Source organism: Poecilia latipinna, unplaced genomic scaffold (assembly GCF_001443285.1).
Source record: "Poecilia latipinna isolate Pla-1442-1.1 unplaced genomic scaffold, P_latipinna-1.0 Scaffold3354, whole genome shotgun sequence".
In the NCBI taxonomy this organism is placed as follows: Eukaryota; Metazoa; Chordata; class Actinopteri; order Cyprinodontiformes; family Poeciliidae; genus Poecilia; species Poecilia latipinna.
The window spans coordinates 31,329-45,965 of NW_015115970.1; the positions used below are offsets into that span (position 1 = coordinate 31,329).

Here is a 14,637-nt window from a genome sequence, read left to right on the forward strand (position 1 = left end):
AATAAAATGCAGCAAGATTTTTTTGGATCATATTTCAATCATGATCAAAGCAAAATGAACAAATATTAAGGAGACCAAACAGTTTACTGGTGATATGCATCACATCTTTCTTTGTCTGTTTTATTAAGGAACCAGTTGGGAGACAGTAATAGTGACAGACAGTATTTCTACTTCACCAATTGTTCAGTAGCCACAAAGAAAATGGGTATAAAAACAAAACAACAATTCACATTCTTAAAAAAAAAGCAAAGACATGCATTGAATTCAAGCGACATGTGCAAAAATATGCCTATAACTTTTGACAGTGTTTTGTTTCAGACCGTCCTTATGGCAAACTTACTGGGCTTGCTTCCTCTCATGGACGCTGCGCCGCTGCGTTTATAGTGATGGATGCAGCATCAGCTAACTAGCATGATTTCATTAATGAACACCAATATGTCCCGCCTCCTCTGCAGATACAAGGACGTCGTTTCTGTGTAGTGAAAAGTCAATACTGCTGTGGTTTGAGGTATGCTTACAGACCAGAGCTGTGCACTGGCAGCAGCAGGATTTTAGGATTTACAGTTTTACAGTTTTCATCTAACTGCAGCTGATATTTCACTGAAATTCTTAGATATGCAAGTAAAACAGAGTCTGTGTCAAATACGTCTGTAAATGATACCTTTTCACTTTTTGTTTCCAGGAATTTCAAGTGACAGCCTTTGTGAAATGTAACACATATCTGCATGTGATGTAAATGAGTCAGGGGAAGTTGAGTTATTTTACTTTTAAAGTACAAACCCCCCCCAAAAAGGATTCAAGTTTCTGCATTTGCCTTATTTTCATTTTTTTGTTTCATTTTTGTTTTCAGTTTCTGTTGTTTATGAACTTTTAAAAACTAAAGTTCCTGAACGCGGTTTTAAGAGTTACAGTCAAATACGTGCGCATGTTAGTGCTAATAAGACAACCTTGATATTGGGCGTTAGAGGAGCCAAATCGACTTTAAGTCCAAAATGGCTGATTTTTTCCCCTCTATTTTCAGTAGCTTTCAAGTAACCAATAAATACCATTACATAGTTAAAAACATGCAAACCTGAAAATGTGTCCTTCCATTGTCTGTTAATTATTTGCCAAGACAACCAGACAAAGGAAGATATTTTTATAAATAAACAAAGCTAAAAACATATAAAAAGCAGAATTAGACTTAATGTTTTAGTCCTTACCCTACAGTAGATAATGCCAGTTTCTAAATAGCTACAAGAAGTTCAGTCATGATAACACGGGTCGAAGCAGTGAAGAGATGAGCATGCAGGATGGTTGGGAGTGAGTGAGTTTATGAGTACTGATAGAAGGGCTGTTCGTCCGGTCTGAAGCCGTACGCCGTGGCTGGTCGTCCCGTCAAAGAGCCGGCCTGGTCAAAGACATCACTGACGTCCCTGAAACAGGAAGACAAACAGCTTTAATAAGAAGGAATGAGCTCGTCCTATTTATTTAGGCTACAGTAAACACATTAAGCCCAAAATGATTCAGTTTTTATCTGTAAAGCCCATTAGGAAACTGGAACCTACTTTTGTAATAACTAGACCCTTGAGCAGAATGATCTTTATTTGAAAAATCCAAAACTCAACAAACATGCTAGCATTAGCATGTTAATGACTGAATCCTACGCAATGTAAACTTATATTGACGACCTCACCCTGAGCCAACTCGCTAAAAAAAATCGCTCCGAACTCCAACCCAAAGTTGGCAACTCTGAATTTTATCATCGCAGTGGACTACACTGCCCCCCACTCACTGACATGAAAACAGGGAGCGTGTTGACCTTGTTCTGCTCTGACTGTTTGTGTTTGTAAGATGGCAGAGAGCGCCCCCTCCTGGTGATTGCCAACTCACACGCCATGGTGCGAGTCTCCATTCTGAGGCTGCAGGTCGCTGAAGAAATCCGGGCTCACTGAGCCGTCTCCTGGAGTTATTCCATCTGAAAAGGGTCGACGGGAGCAAAAACGATTCAGTCAAGCTGCAGGTTGGATCAGTTAGTGCAGAGTATCTTATTCGACATGCATTATTCTCTGCAAAGCGAATACCTGCGCTGTAGAACAGATCCGTCCTGTCGTTGTCGTTGTCATAGAGGTACGGTTCGGCCTCGTCGACCTGGCGACTCTCGACCATCTCCAGCCACTGGTTGTTGTGGAAACGAAATTTCTCTGATTGGATCTTATACCCCCACTCTGCGTCATACTCCTGGTGGATGAAGAAAACATATTAAATACTAAAAAAGATCAACAAAGCGGATTTTTTTTATTCTTTATTTAAAAATGTACACGCAAATATGGGTCAGATTTCCTAACTAAGATATTTCCCTGGGCCAGACATCGTCTTTGGCCGATAAAAGGCGCGCAATACCGCAACGCACTCACTGCAGATTAAACACAGAGGGTTAGCGTTTTGGATGTGATGCTAAAATAAATATTTGTCAAAAGGGGTTAAATTTACAGTTTTCAATCATTTTTGCATGTCAGTGTCGATAAAGACATGCTGTATGTGTCAAGCTAGCTAGTGTCACTACACCAGAGACAAAACATTGTGGGTTTTCCCACACCACCAAGTGTTGACTTCATGATTCTTACTGTTGAAGGAATTTTTGTTTCTTTGTTTTTTTTATAGGATTTTCTGAAGGTTAGCAAAATATATGGATTTCTTTTCAGGAATTTCTACCAAATGGAAACCAGATGCGGCCTGCAGGTCGCCGTCTGCAGAGGTCCGACTTACAGCAACGATGTCGAGAGTGTTGTCACACACTTTCCTGATCTCTGCGTTCTTGTCATGCATCAGATCAATCAGGTAAGCTGGAGCCTCTACGGGAAAGGTTAAGTGAAAAACAACAAAGGTCGCATTTTCTCAAATAATAATAATAATAATAATAAAAACCATCAAAGCATTTCGGTTTGTTGTCGATAATTATCGTTTAGGATACGAGTGTCTTTAATGATGACGTCTCGAGTCGCTTGGTGAAACACCATCTGGTAGAAGACGTACACGATCTGACACACAAACTCATCGTCCTCCTGGCGAGCTACGCAAAAAAACACGGTCATAAGAGTCAGTTGCATATTTTTGTAATGTAAAAAAAATATATACAATAAAAGTAAGCCAGAACAACCTAGTTGCATAGGTTTGCACGGCGTACATTTATACTTTACATAATTAGCTGAAAAATATAGATTTCTTGGATTCCTCTTGTCATCAGTTACAGTGAATCTGATTAACATGAAACAAAGCTCAGCCATCCTAATTAGCCTTTTGCTTTAATTAAAGCCACAGTTTGCAGAGAAATTATAAAGGATCAAAACTATCTCATTATTCACAGCAATCAGTGAGAAGAAGGGAACAAAGTGATGTTGCAAAACAAAACGCTGCTCTGTCAAAGAGAATAGTATAAGGTGTAAAAACGTCTGATTGATGGTCTATAAAAGCTCAGTGTGTATCCCCGCGTGTTTGTATTTACCATTGAGCAGCTCAATAAGGGCAGGGATGATGCCTGATTTGGCCAACATGGCAGCGCAGGCGTCATCTATGGAAACCGTCCCGATCATTATGACCACCTCCAGGATGAGGTCGTCCTCTGCCGAACCTGAAACGCAAAGTAATGTTAGCATGGGAGGTTCTCAACTCAACACAAAATCAATTCATAAAACAAAATAGAAACAAAGCAAAGAGATATTTAGATTTTATGATCCCAAAAACTCAATTTTGGAGACAATTCTAAGAAAAAAAAAAAAAAAAGAAGAAGAGGGTTTTTAATGTTTAAATGATATTTTATGACCTGCACCATCATAGGTAACCTGTTAACTTGACTAGCAGACTGTTCACAAAGAGCTACAAAAGGTCATTTCTAAACAAGCTTGTAGTTCGCACAATGCTGGATGTAAGCATTTTAGTGGAAGGTTAGCTGGAAGGAAAAAGTGTGCACAAGCAACAGCAACAACTGCAGCCTTCGAAGGATTGTGTTCAAGAGTTGGAGGAAAAAAATTTACGAGCTAGACCGCAGCTTTAGTCACATTTCCATCAACAGAAATAAAACGATAATGTCCGAGAGCAACTCCTGCATCTATTTGGTACCTGGTTTAAGTTTGTCCTTGAGAAAAGGCACCAAGTTGTACTCCTTCAGCACCAACTCCCAGTCGAGGTCAGGGATAGTCAGGTTGGCCAGCGTGCCCAGACACTCCAGCACCCACTCCTCCTCTTCCTCGGTACGGATCTCTGCCGCCAGGTCGCCGACGTAGTCCTGAAAAGGGAAAACGTCCCAACTTGAGTAGATCCGTCACAAAAAGATTTACGCCATCGGCCGTGAGAAGTGGCGATTTTGTTTTCTCACAACGTACGCCAAAACTTACAATGAACAGCGGCTTGGTTGGGCCGTCGTGCTGGGAGATGTTTCTGATCATCTTCATCACAAGGCAGTCTTTTGTTTTCAGAGCTCTCTTCATTAACATCTTCAGCCCGTTTCCTTCAAAACGCAGAACAAAACCGGTCCGAACGGGCCTCTCCTCCACAAGCCGCCTCCGCAGATAAAAAAAAACGAAACGCTTCTGCTGAACGTGACTTACCTTCACACATGAGCTGTGCGTTCCTTTTGTTGGCAGCCAAGTTGATGCAGATGGAGATGAGCTCCGCCTCTATTTCCTCGCCCCCGTGGTCGTACAGCATCTGCATCAGCTACATCCGGACACAAACGCACAGAAACTTAGCTTGTTCCTACTAGAAAGCGTCCATCGCTTTAAAGGTAAACGGAGGCCACTGTACCTGAGGTATGCAGTCGGTGTAAACAAACATGCCTTTGAAGCGGTCGTCCATGCTGACGTGGTACAGGATGCGCATCACCACCTGCCGATTGCTCTCATCACCTGCGCGACGAAGGAACACACGGTTTGGCCTCAGAGCGCAGCTCACCGTACTGCGGACGGCTGCAGATCGAGTCGGTCGTTACCCAGCAGCGACGTCAGCTTGGGCAAGAGCCCGACTTCCACCATCTTGGCTCTGAGTCCCGAGTCAAAAGAGAGGTTGAGCAGCAAGCGGAGGGTGAGGTTTAGCAAATCCTCGTGCTCACAGGGAACCAGACGCGCCAGGCGCTCGACGGTGTCTAGCTCAGCCTGCGAAAATAAAACGCAAGCAGTCTAGCGCTTCTGTATTCAAATCCTAAAGATAGGTTTTAAAAAATGTGGTGTAAAAATGATCAAAAATATGTAGGAGTATAAAGACAAGTGAATCACAAAAACTCATTTCAAGAGGGCACCGTTGGAAAATTCATGTTTAAGTGCGACGTGCAAACTGGGGTGAACAGGTCGGATCTGTTCTACAGTGCAGGCCTGGGCTCACCATGTCATTCTTGTTCTCCAGGAAGATGGACAGCTTTTTCAGAAACGAAACCACCAGCACCAACAGCTCCTCGTCGTCGCGCTCGAGAACTCGGACCAGCAGCCCCACGATGTTCTTATTCCTCATCTTCAGCTCCGTCCTCGTGTCTTCAGCGAGATTCAGCAGGAGGTAGAGAGATACTGGCAGGTAGGAGGGAAAGAGGAAAATGAGCAGGGGAAAAAAAAAAAAAAAAAAGCAAACTGGCCAAATGCTGACGAATGAGATAGCTTCCTTTCGTGTCAATTTTAAGCTAATCATACCGTGAACCTTTCCATAATTTGTCACTTTAAAACGATGAATTGTTATGTATTATTTCATGTGGTAGGTCAACACAAAGCAGTGCAAACTTGCAAAGGGAATGTAAAATACTGGTTTTCAAACTTTTTTACAAACAGAAATGCTACAAGAGTGGTGCCCGTTTCCTGCAACTGCAGCTGGAAGTCTTTTGAGGCAAGTCTCTACCAGATTTGCCAATGTAAATTCTGAATTTTTTGCTCATTCTTTTTATTTTTATATATTTAAAAATGAGCATTTTTTTTCTATTTGCATTTATACCCAAACCTGTGTTGCTCTGTCACATAAAATCGTAAACAAATGCATTGAAGTTTGTGGCTGGAACAAAGCAAAATGTGAAAAAATAAAAACAAAACAAAACTACGAAAACTTTTGAAAGGCGCTGTACATCAACACACTTCTCACGTCAACAGTAAAGAAAAAAGTGATCTTAATGATTTTATTTAACCTCTGAGAAGCTGCTCCTGCTTAGCCAGAAGGCCGTGGTATTTCCTCAGAGCTTTGTCCTGATCTCTTCTTAGAGAGCCATTTTCTGGTGCCGACTCACGTGAAAAAAAAAAAAAAGCCACATTAAGGAACAAAAGTGTCATGTAAGCCAAACAGACCACACAAGAGAGGAGACAGACCGCTCAAACTGTAGCGGTGCATGATCGCGTTAAAAAAAGAGAAGAAAGTAAAGGATATAAGCCTTGCTCTTCTTGCGCAGCTCCTCGCGCCACACGTCGTACCTCTTCAGCTCGTGTTCTACCACGCTCATACACAACGCCCCGATTTTATAGTGACTCACCACGGCGTGAAACTGAGAGAAACTGCAGCACAAGACGCGGCGAGGTCAAACAGTGAGGTCGGACTTACTCAAGGAAAATGTCTAAGCTTGCGTTTAGGGTTACCTGGAGAAGCAGAAGAAGATGTAAATGATGATGGTTGCCAAGTCGACACTCTGCTTCCAGTCCTCCCTCAGAACTCGGGCCAGAGCTCCCAGAGCGGCTTCTGTAGCGACACAAGGCCATGTTCATGCTAAACAACCTCATGTTTTCTACCACAATAGAAAAAAAAAATAAAAAATGGCAGCACCTGCAGCACAATTATGGAAACTCTCAGTAAGAAAAAAACTAATATTTTACATTTGGGATTTAACTTTAGTAAATTTATTCAGTTTAGGAAGAAAAATATTGTTTTTAATAAAAGCATGGGTGTAACAATAATTAGCATCCGTAATAATTTCTCTAAGATAAACTCAAAAGAAAGATGTTCGTAATTAATTACAAACTTTATCTTTTGATCAGGATGATTACAAATATTTCATCAGTAATCAACATTTTCCTGTTTTCTTGTGGCATGAATATGACACAACGGCCCATTTCCCTTAGCAACTCAACGTGAGAAAGGCAAGAGAAAATATCATTCAAGAAAACGGCAGCTTGAATAAACTGACCCAAATCAACAGTAATTTATAGTAAGTCTGACTCGAACTGTGAGCAAGACAGTAAGGGAGGAGGGGGGAAAAAAGAAATCTAAAAATAACTGAAGCTAAAGGGGACATCCTTGGGTAACCATGTCTCCATAGCAACGGTTTGGTAGGATGATAATGTACCGTTATGTAGCAGCTCCTCCAGGTTGTCGGGGTTGCGGGCGAGCTGCAAAATCAGAGCGGAGCCTCTGATCTTCTCTGGGATGCCTTCGTAGAGCAGCTCAACATACTCTTCTATTCTGGTTATAGAGGCTTCCTCGTTTAACTAGACACAAATAATAAAAGAAGAGAAACCGACAGATTTAGAAAGTTTTATAACAAAACATTAAAAACACTTTTCTAGAGCGCAATCATTTCCAGAAGCACTGACACATTTAGTAAACGTTAATGTTGTTGTACCTCCATTCCTTCAAACGGTGTCAGGTCTTTGGGCTTCACTGCTCTTTTCTCTTTCTTCTCCACTGATCAGGGGGGAAAAAAATGGTGAGAACCAAACTATATCTAATGTCACTGAGTGCAACACTGAAACGGATGTATAAATTCATCACCAGAGCAGGAGGAGAGTAGTAGTGTCCATCTCACCTTTCCCATCCATTGGGGAGGATTTCCTGTTCTGCAGATAGTAGAGCAGCTGCTCCACCTGGGGTAAACGGGACATGGGGATGAGCTTACACTCCTCCACCACTTTCCTGGCCAAAGCTGCCACATCTGTAGTGGGAGAGAGGCTTTTCACACGGACACTGCAGGGGGGGAAAAGAGGAGAAAGTGGAGGTTGACAGAGAAAAGATAGAAGTAAACACTTATGTGAAGAATCTATTGATCTTAGGCTTTTATTGGCCTGTGCTGTTATTGATGAAAACCAGATGCTCTCTCACATTTTCTGTCCCTCCTTGCGTTCCCCCAGCATCGGACCTCCGTCTTCTCCCAGAATGGACGCTTCCACCTCATAGTGGACCACCAGGGCCTTCTCTGTGGGGTGGACGTCCAAACTGCCTGCAGTCACTTTACTGCGGGTGATAATGAACAAACAACTCGCGTTTTAAACATCTTGAAATCAGTTTACGGACGTAAGAAGTTAAACTTAGAATTAAATAGAACAGTTAGTTCCCGTTATGATAAGCGTGTTAGCTGCAAAGAAAGCAACAATAAGATTTATTTATAGCATTTTTGGTTTATTTCAGGCAACAGACTTGATAGCTCTGTTGCCGTGGGGCGTGAAAACATTTCAGATTTATTTTAGTCTTGCAATTATTACTTTAACAAAAAGATACACATTTCAAGAAATACTGTAACACACACGTACACACACACACATATTCGTCTTGGTATGACACCAGTAGATACAAAAACTCCCCAACATAAGTGGCAAAGTTTGAGTCAGATAAATGAATCTATTCCCTTCGCACTTTAATTAACAACTTATAATGATGAACTCTATTAAAGATTTTGGATGTGTCCATTAATCACATGAAAATCAGCTTTTTTTCACGTCTTATGTGTTTACTTACATCTTTCTTCTAGACACGCATACATAGATCGATAATTTAATATGTAATATCATGTTCTCTAAGAATCTGCTTAAAGTAATGTTTTATTTTCATCCATCAGCCAAGACCATCTCAGCTCCCACAGGGAGACACACCCAGACAGCAGCATACAATGGATGGATGGCTAAATGACAAAACATTCGAGCTACATATTAACAATTAGCTGAACTCAATGCATTAATTAACTATGACGTAAGTACACATAGACACAATTTATTAGCTTTTCAGTTAGCCGGTTTTTTTCACTGAAGCTTTTAGCTAGCTTAGCTCTGACCCAGATTTAATTGGCCAGGCATTTCCTCAATTTCAGACCGGTTTACAAAATGTTATTAAAACTGTATTACACGATATAGCACTGGATGGTATTTTCAGAAGGCTTTTACAGAGCTGGTGTTTATATTGTAGATTACTTAAAGCCGATCCTTGAACTAATTTGAAAGGAAAAGCTCATGTTTTACATCGGCTGACAAGCAGCGCTAGCACAGACGAGGTGTTGATGAGAGGAAACTCTGCGGAAAAAGAACTTATCCTGCGTAAAACATGTTTCAAGTACGTCCCTAAAAAGATGGATTTAATGTATGCCGAATGACAACAATGGTTAATTTACAACAGCTATCCGTAAAATGCATAGAAACGTAACCAAGCAGACAACGAAGCAAAACTAAGAAAAAAAAAAAAGACTACACACCAAACTAGCCTACTTCAGGTACATTTCATCGGTAGTTACAGTTGCTATATCTTCGAAGAAAACAGATTATTGATCACATTATGTTGACATAAAAAAAAACGATTAAAATAAGTCAGTTTTGAGTTCTACTGCTACTTACCGTTTGAGGTACCGCGCGTCATCCTGCATTTTCTCCCACTTTATAGTTTTAAGTTTTTAATTATGGTAATAGTTTGACCACATCTGATATATTCCCTATAATAAATCACGACTTCATCAATCGGCCAGCTGCCCACTGATACCGCTGTCAACAGAGAAAAATACGTTCGTCTTCTTTTTGTTTAAATTTGACGTTGAAGAAACGATACCGCCACCTACTGCGGAGGAGGCAGCATAGCAGGAGTGCTGAATAAACAAGTATAGGAATGAATCAACTCATTGTATCCTTCAAGTCCTTTTTCTTAAAATGCTAACTTGCAGTTAATAAATAGGGTTAAATAAACGTTTAACATATTTTCTCGTCTTTTATCTTCTTGAAAGTGACAAGTATCAAAATTATTTCTTCTTCTAATCTGCAGCTTCAACTAGAAAAAAAAAACAACCACACAAGCAAAAAGAACTGAAAATCTTTTTTATTGTAGTATAATGATAAGATTTTTATATTCCTCACACCCTCAAGTTTACATCTAGCTGCTTCTAAATTCAGTCAGATTTTGCAGGGTGCTGATGGATATTTACTATTATATGTTTAATATATTTATACTTTATTCCCCAGCTCTGATTTTCTTCCCCTCTATACTTCTTTATCCTCCTCTTCTTGTTTTTTCTCTTTCTCAGGTTTCCATCCAACCCGCTTCCCTTCTTTTGCTTTAACAGGATTTACTTTTTTTTCCCTCCTTTACTCCACTTCCCCCGCATCATCTTCATCAGCAGCACATGCGCTGAACTCCTTTTCAGGTAGGAGGCCGTATTCATTGAGAAATCCTTCCACATCTGTCGCAAAGAACTCCTCATTGAAGTTTTTGGTGATGGCCAAGAAATTTCCCAGTAATTCACCAGCTTTGTAAACCAGCAGAGTGGGAAGAACCTGGATACACGAACAAGGATATGCAAAGTGGGTTAACAGATTTAAGTATTTATGGTTTATCAACATGTCATAGTTTGTGGGTGAGAGAATTGTAATTGTAAAGTGGAAATGGATGGATTATTTTCAACATTTTCTATCAGTAAAACGTGAACAGTATGGCACACATTTGTATTCAGGTCACTTTTAACGTGATACTCCTACATACAACCAGTTGTTTTCAGATTTATCTTAATAATCTCAAAATTACTGCAGATATCCTGGCAAGGGCCTGAAACTAAAATAAAATGTTTTGGTCAACATACAAAAGCACTACATGTGGTAGAAAAACAAACACTACACATTACACTGAACACTCCATCAGCAGGACAACAACCCTAAACAAATATACTAACTATAAAGGAATGATTTACATCAAATCATACTGATGCACTAGAATGGCCCAGTCAAAGTCCAGATCTTACTCCAGTTGATGAAATTGATGTTTACAGATGTTTTCTGTCCAATCTCAATGAGTTCAAGATGCTTTAGAAATAGAAACAGGTAGAAATTTCAATCTGTAGATGTGAAAGGTGGTAGAGACATAGCCCAAAAGATTTGAATACAAATCTCTGTTTTGATTTTTATACGTAAAGCATGATTCCACTTTACAAACACGACAAACAATGTGTTGGGCTATCTTAGAAAATCCCAAATAAACCACATTGAAGTTTGCTGTAACTTGGATGAAATTGAAAAATGTCAAGGGGGACAGATTTGGACTCAGCATGAAACGGCACTTTTAGCTAATACCACTTTCCATTTGGAGGCTATTGTAGCAATCTAAGCTATTCTTCTTAGTATTATTATTTGTTGTTGTTGTTTTTTAAATCAGTGAACTGACCTCAGAAGAGAAGCGTTCTGCAGCCCCTGTTGCCACGGCGTCAATGCGACAGAACTTGACGGTGGGGTACTCGGAAGACAGACAGTCCAGACAGGAGTTCATCTGCTCACAGCCTGCCAAAGGACACATAACCCCGTATGGTTGGATTTCATAGGCGCTATGCTGAGAAAACAAACTGTGTTCTTAATGAGCTTCCTGAAAACGCTAACCTTTGACACCATGCTGGTAGATGTGGACCACAACCAGGGTCAAACGATGCTCCTTCTCTATCACCTCCAGGAAGGCTTCTCCGCTCTCCAGCTCATGGACGCATTCAAACTTGGGACCAAAGCTGAGGCGCTCATGCATTTCCTGCATGCACTGTTTCCTGTAGCGCTTCAGGCAACGCTCATCCTCCTCTTGGATCAGCTCGTACTCCTGCGCGCTCATCTGAAGTTGAAGACGTGTATCATTTGCAGTGGAATTCATTCGATGTGAGCATCTGAGGCTTAGTGGGATACCTTTCTGTTCTGCCTCTCCTTGTCGTCGTCTCGAGGATTAGACATCTGTCTCAGCAGCTCCCGCTTTTTTTGAGGGACAGTCTGATCCACACTGTCCAGTTTGTATCTCCGCCAGTCGTTGATTACACCTTTTGGGCCTGGAGGCATGCAAATACGTACATCCACAAACATGACTTCTAACACACAAGAAAAACCTAAAATATGTTCACTTCTTTAGATACGTGCAGACTTTAATTTGGAGTTCAAATTTCAAAGCCCATTCAGAGGGTACAGCAGCCTGTGTCAAAGTGGGAAGTGTAAATAGATGTACAAAAAGCTACTGCAAAATTCAAGCATTAATGGAGATACTTTTTCATGCACAGCTGTGCAGGTCTTTAGTGCTTATCTGGTATTTCTCTGACCTGTGTGATTTGCGGGTAGCTCTTCTTCTTCTTGGAGAGACGACATCCTTCAAGTTGCCTGCAATAAACAAAACACTTAAAAACCTGGTCCGTACCACATGCTAACCACTTCACAACAATTAAACACAAACACAAGCAACAAAAATATAAATAAGACTATTTTTTGGCAATGTACTAATTATTGAAACAGATTTCTATTGTATTTTCCCATCTCTGATTCCTTTTTTCTCTTAATTTATGTATAATCAGCATAATGTTCCACTTCAGCTGCGTAATTCATCGCTAATTTAGGCTTGCTTAAATCTGCAAAATAGAAACTGGGCTTGATGATTAATCCTGTTATGAAATTGTGTTATTTTCTATCTACTTTTTGTGCTATGATAATTCACATTTAATGTTTTTAATCAAATTTCCACCAGTATGTCTATGCAAATACAAACAATAACATAAAGTAAAATAGGGGTTAGGGTTATTTTAGGGTAAGGCTAACATAAAGTGAAGCTAACAATTAACCTTGAAAATATACAGTATTTCTTCTCTCATGGTGCACAAACCAATGGAATCAGACATCCTGTTGTCACAAGCAGTTACCATGAACCAGGCTGAGGTATGCTTATCAGATTAGACTGAGATTACCAGTATGACATGCACGCATTCTGAGGACATCTTCTTATGTATGTGCGTGTATGTGCTATGACGTGTTTGTATTTTCATATGAAGATCAAATTGATGTGTTGATGCAAACTCAAATGATTCCATTAGAAACCTGTGACAGAAATATTTTATTCAATTAGACTGAGTTCATTTAAGAAGCACATTTGAAACAGTGAGAGTTCTTCCTGCTCACAAAATATTGACTAATTTAAGAGACTGTATAGTTTTTTATGCCTCCTTAATGACTAAACGTCATATTAGGATTCTTTCCTGCACATGCTCTTTATTTGTAAACATTTCAAAAATAACTTGCATCAGTAACATTATTATTTAAAAAAAAAAAACTGACTGTAGAGTCAGTACTCGTGTTCCACCCACTCAAAACTGAAACCCTTTATATGCACAAAAGAAGACACACAGAAAGATGCTGATTCAGCTGAGCTGTTGATGACTAGTGAGTCCTAATCTGCACCAGTCAGAAAACCGGTAAAGCCCATTAATTTGAAGGATACAATATATATATATATATGCATTTTATCATGTGCAAGTGAAAGAAGAAACATTTCTTCTGTGCAAGAAATGACTGATGCACAACAACTTACTGGCAAAATAAACCCTGCAAAGAAACTTAACGAAATATTTATTTATTTATTTTTTTTACTGAATATAACGTTAGAAATATAAGTGATGGTGCTAATAGTTTAAAACAAAACCTGCAGCACAATTTTTAAAGCAGGAATATAATTCTAATATGACTTACTTTGTATTATTGGTCTCAGTCTGTTGAGTCAGTTTCTTTTCTCCTCTCAGTCCAAGTATTTACTGGCCAGCCAATGCTTAGGAGTGAGGGGAACAACAAGCTGGTCAGAGGGTGGGGACAGAGATGAGTGAATAAGCTTTCTCTTCCCCGTCATCTTCATCATCCCTGTCACTTTAACATACAGTCTAATATGATTGGGTATAATACAGGTGCAGTTTTATGGGCTCATTATCTAACCCCAATTAAAGAGTAAAATACTAACATCTGGAAAACAATGGCTGTTAAGCATCTCTGATCATTGATAGTGGGTGTTGATGAGTTTTAGACTGATCTACTTTGCAGAGTTGTTTTAATTTAGTCATTTTGGAAGGTTTTCAAACAGGAACTGTGCGGACTTTGACAAAGGTTTAGGGGACAAACTCCAGTTAAAGTCTTTGACAGACAAAATTGTGTCTTCTTCAGATAAAGATGTTTATCTTTACTAGATTGCGATTCATTTACAAGTCAATGTTGCCTTAATGGAAAGTGATTTTTTTTTAAAGTTTTGAACCTGTCAAAAATGTGGCTACACCTTACTTGTCTTGACCCAAGGCAAAGCAAACTAAACAGCCGCTTAAAACCCCCGGGCCACTTAGGGGCCATCTCAGTGGAGATGATTTTTAGTAATAATTTCTATGTCATTATAATATCAAAAACACACAATTTCACTATGAACCGATTTGTTTTTACAATAATATATATTTGATAATGGATGTAAAAATCATTATTTTATGGATAAAAAGAAAAAACAAATGCTCAACTACCAACACTCACCCGGATTAGCATCACAGTCAGAAAGCTAAACAAATAAACCGAAGCAGTGATTCTTGAGAATAGGGACAAAATGGGTTTTAATTTTCCCATATATATTTTTTTTGTTATTTCTCAACCTTATGTATGTAAATATGACAAATAATGTTTAGGAAATGTACAGATGCTAAGG

The 14,637-nt window shown here is 39.6% G+C and overlaps 2 protein-coding genes across 2 annotated transcripts; both read right to left on the reverse strand.

The window, feature by feature from the left end:
• Nucleotides 1-82: 82 nt before the first annotated feature.
• LOC106940771 (kinesin-associated protein 3-like) lies at nucleotides 83-9,562 on the reverse strand. The gene is made up of 20 exons (XM_015023591.1): nucleotides 9,534-9,562; nucleotides 8,035-8,166; nucleotides 7,742-7,899; nucleotides 7,559-7,620; nucleotides 7,283-7,424; nucleotides 6,579-6,678; nucleotides 6,373-6,497; nucleotides 6,137-6,235; nucleotides 5,356-5,534; nucleotides 4,967-5,129; nucleotides 4,783-4,883; nucleotides 4,587-4,695; nucleotides 4,374-4,486; nucleotides 4,099-4,264; nucleotides 3,485-3,610; nucleotides 2,954-3,052; nucleotides 2,749-2,834; nucleotides 2,064-2,220; nucleotides 1,873-1,957; nucleotides 83-1,415 (listed from the first exon to the last, which is right to left on the reverse strand). Exons 1-20 carry the CDS (start codon nucleotides 9,560-9,562, stop codon nucleotides 1,313-1,315), a joined length of 2,334 nt encoding a protein of 777 aa, XP_014879077.1. The 3' UTR covers nucleotides 83-1,312.
• Nucleotides 9,563-9,990: 428 nt separating this feature from the next.
• Nucleotides 9,991-13,778, reverse strand: LOC106940772 (phosducin-like). Its single transcript, XM_015023592.1, has 6 exons — nucleotides 13,656-13,778; nucleotides 12,242-12,299; nucleotides 11,841-11,977; nucleotides 11,550-11,769; nucleotides 11,341-11,453; nucleotides 9,991-10,460 (listed from the first exon to the last, which is right to left on the reverse strand). The coding sequence occupies exons 2-6, from the start codon at nucleotides 12,285-12,287 to the stop codon at nucleotides 10,272-10,274; spliced, it is 705 nt and encodes a 234-aa protein (XP_014879078.1). The 5' UTR covers nucleotides 12,288-12,299; nucleotides 13,656-13,778; the 3' UTR covers nucleotides 9,991-10,271.
• Nucleotides 13,779-14,637: the final 859 nt, after the last annotated feature.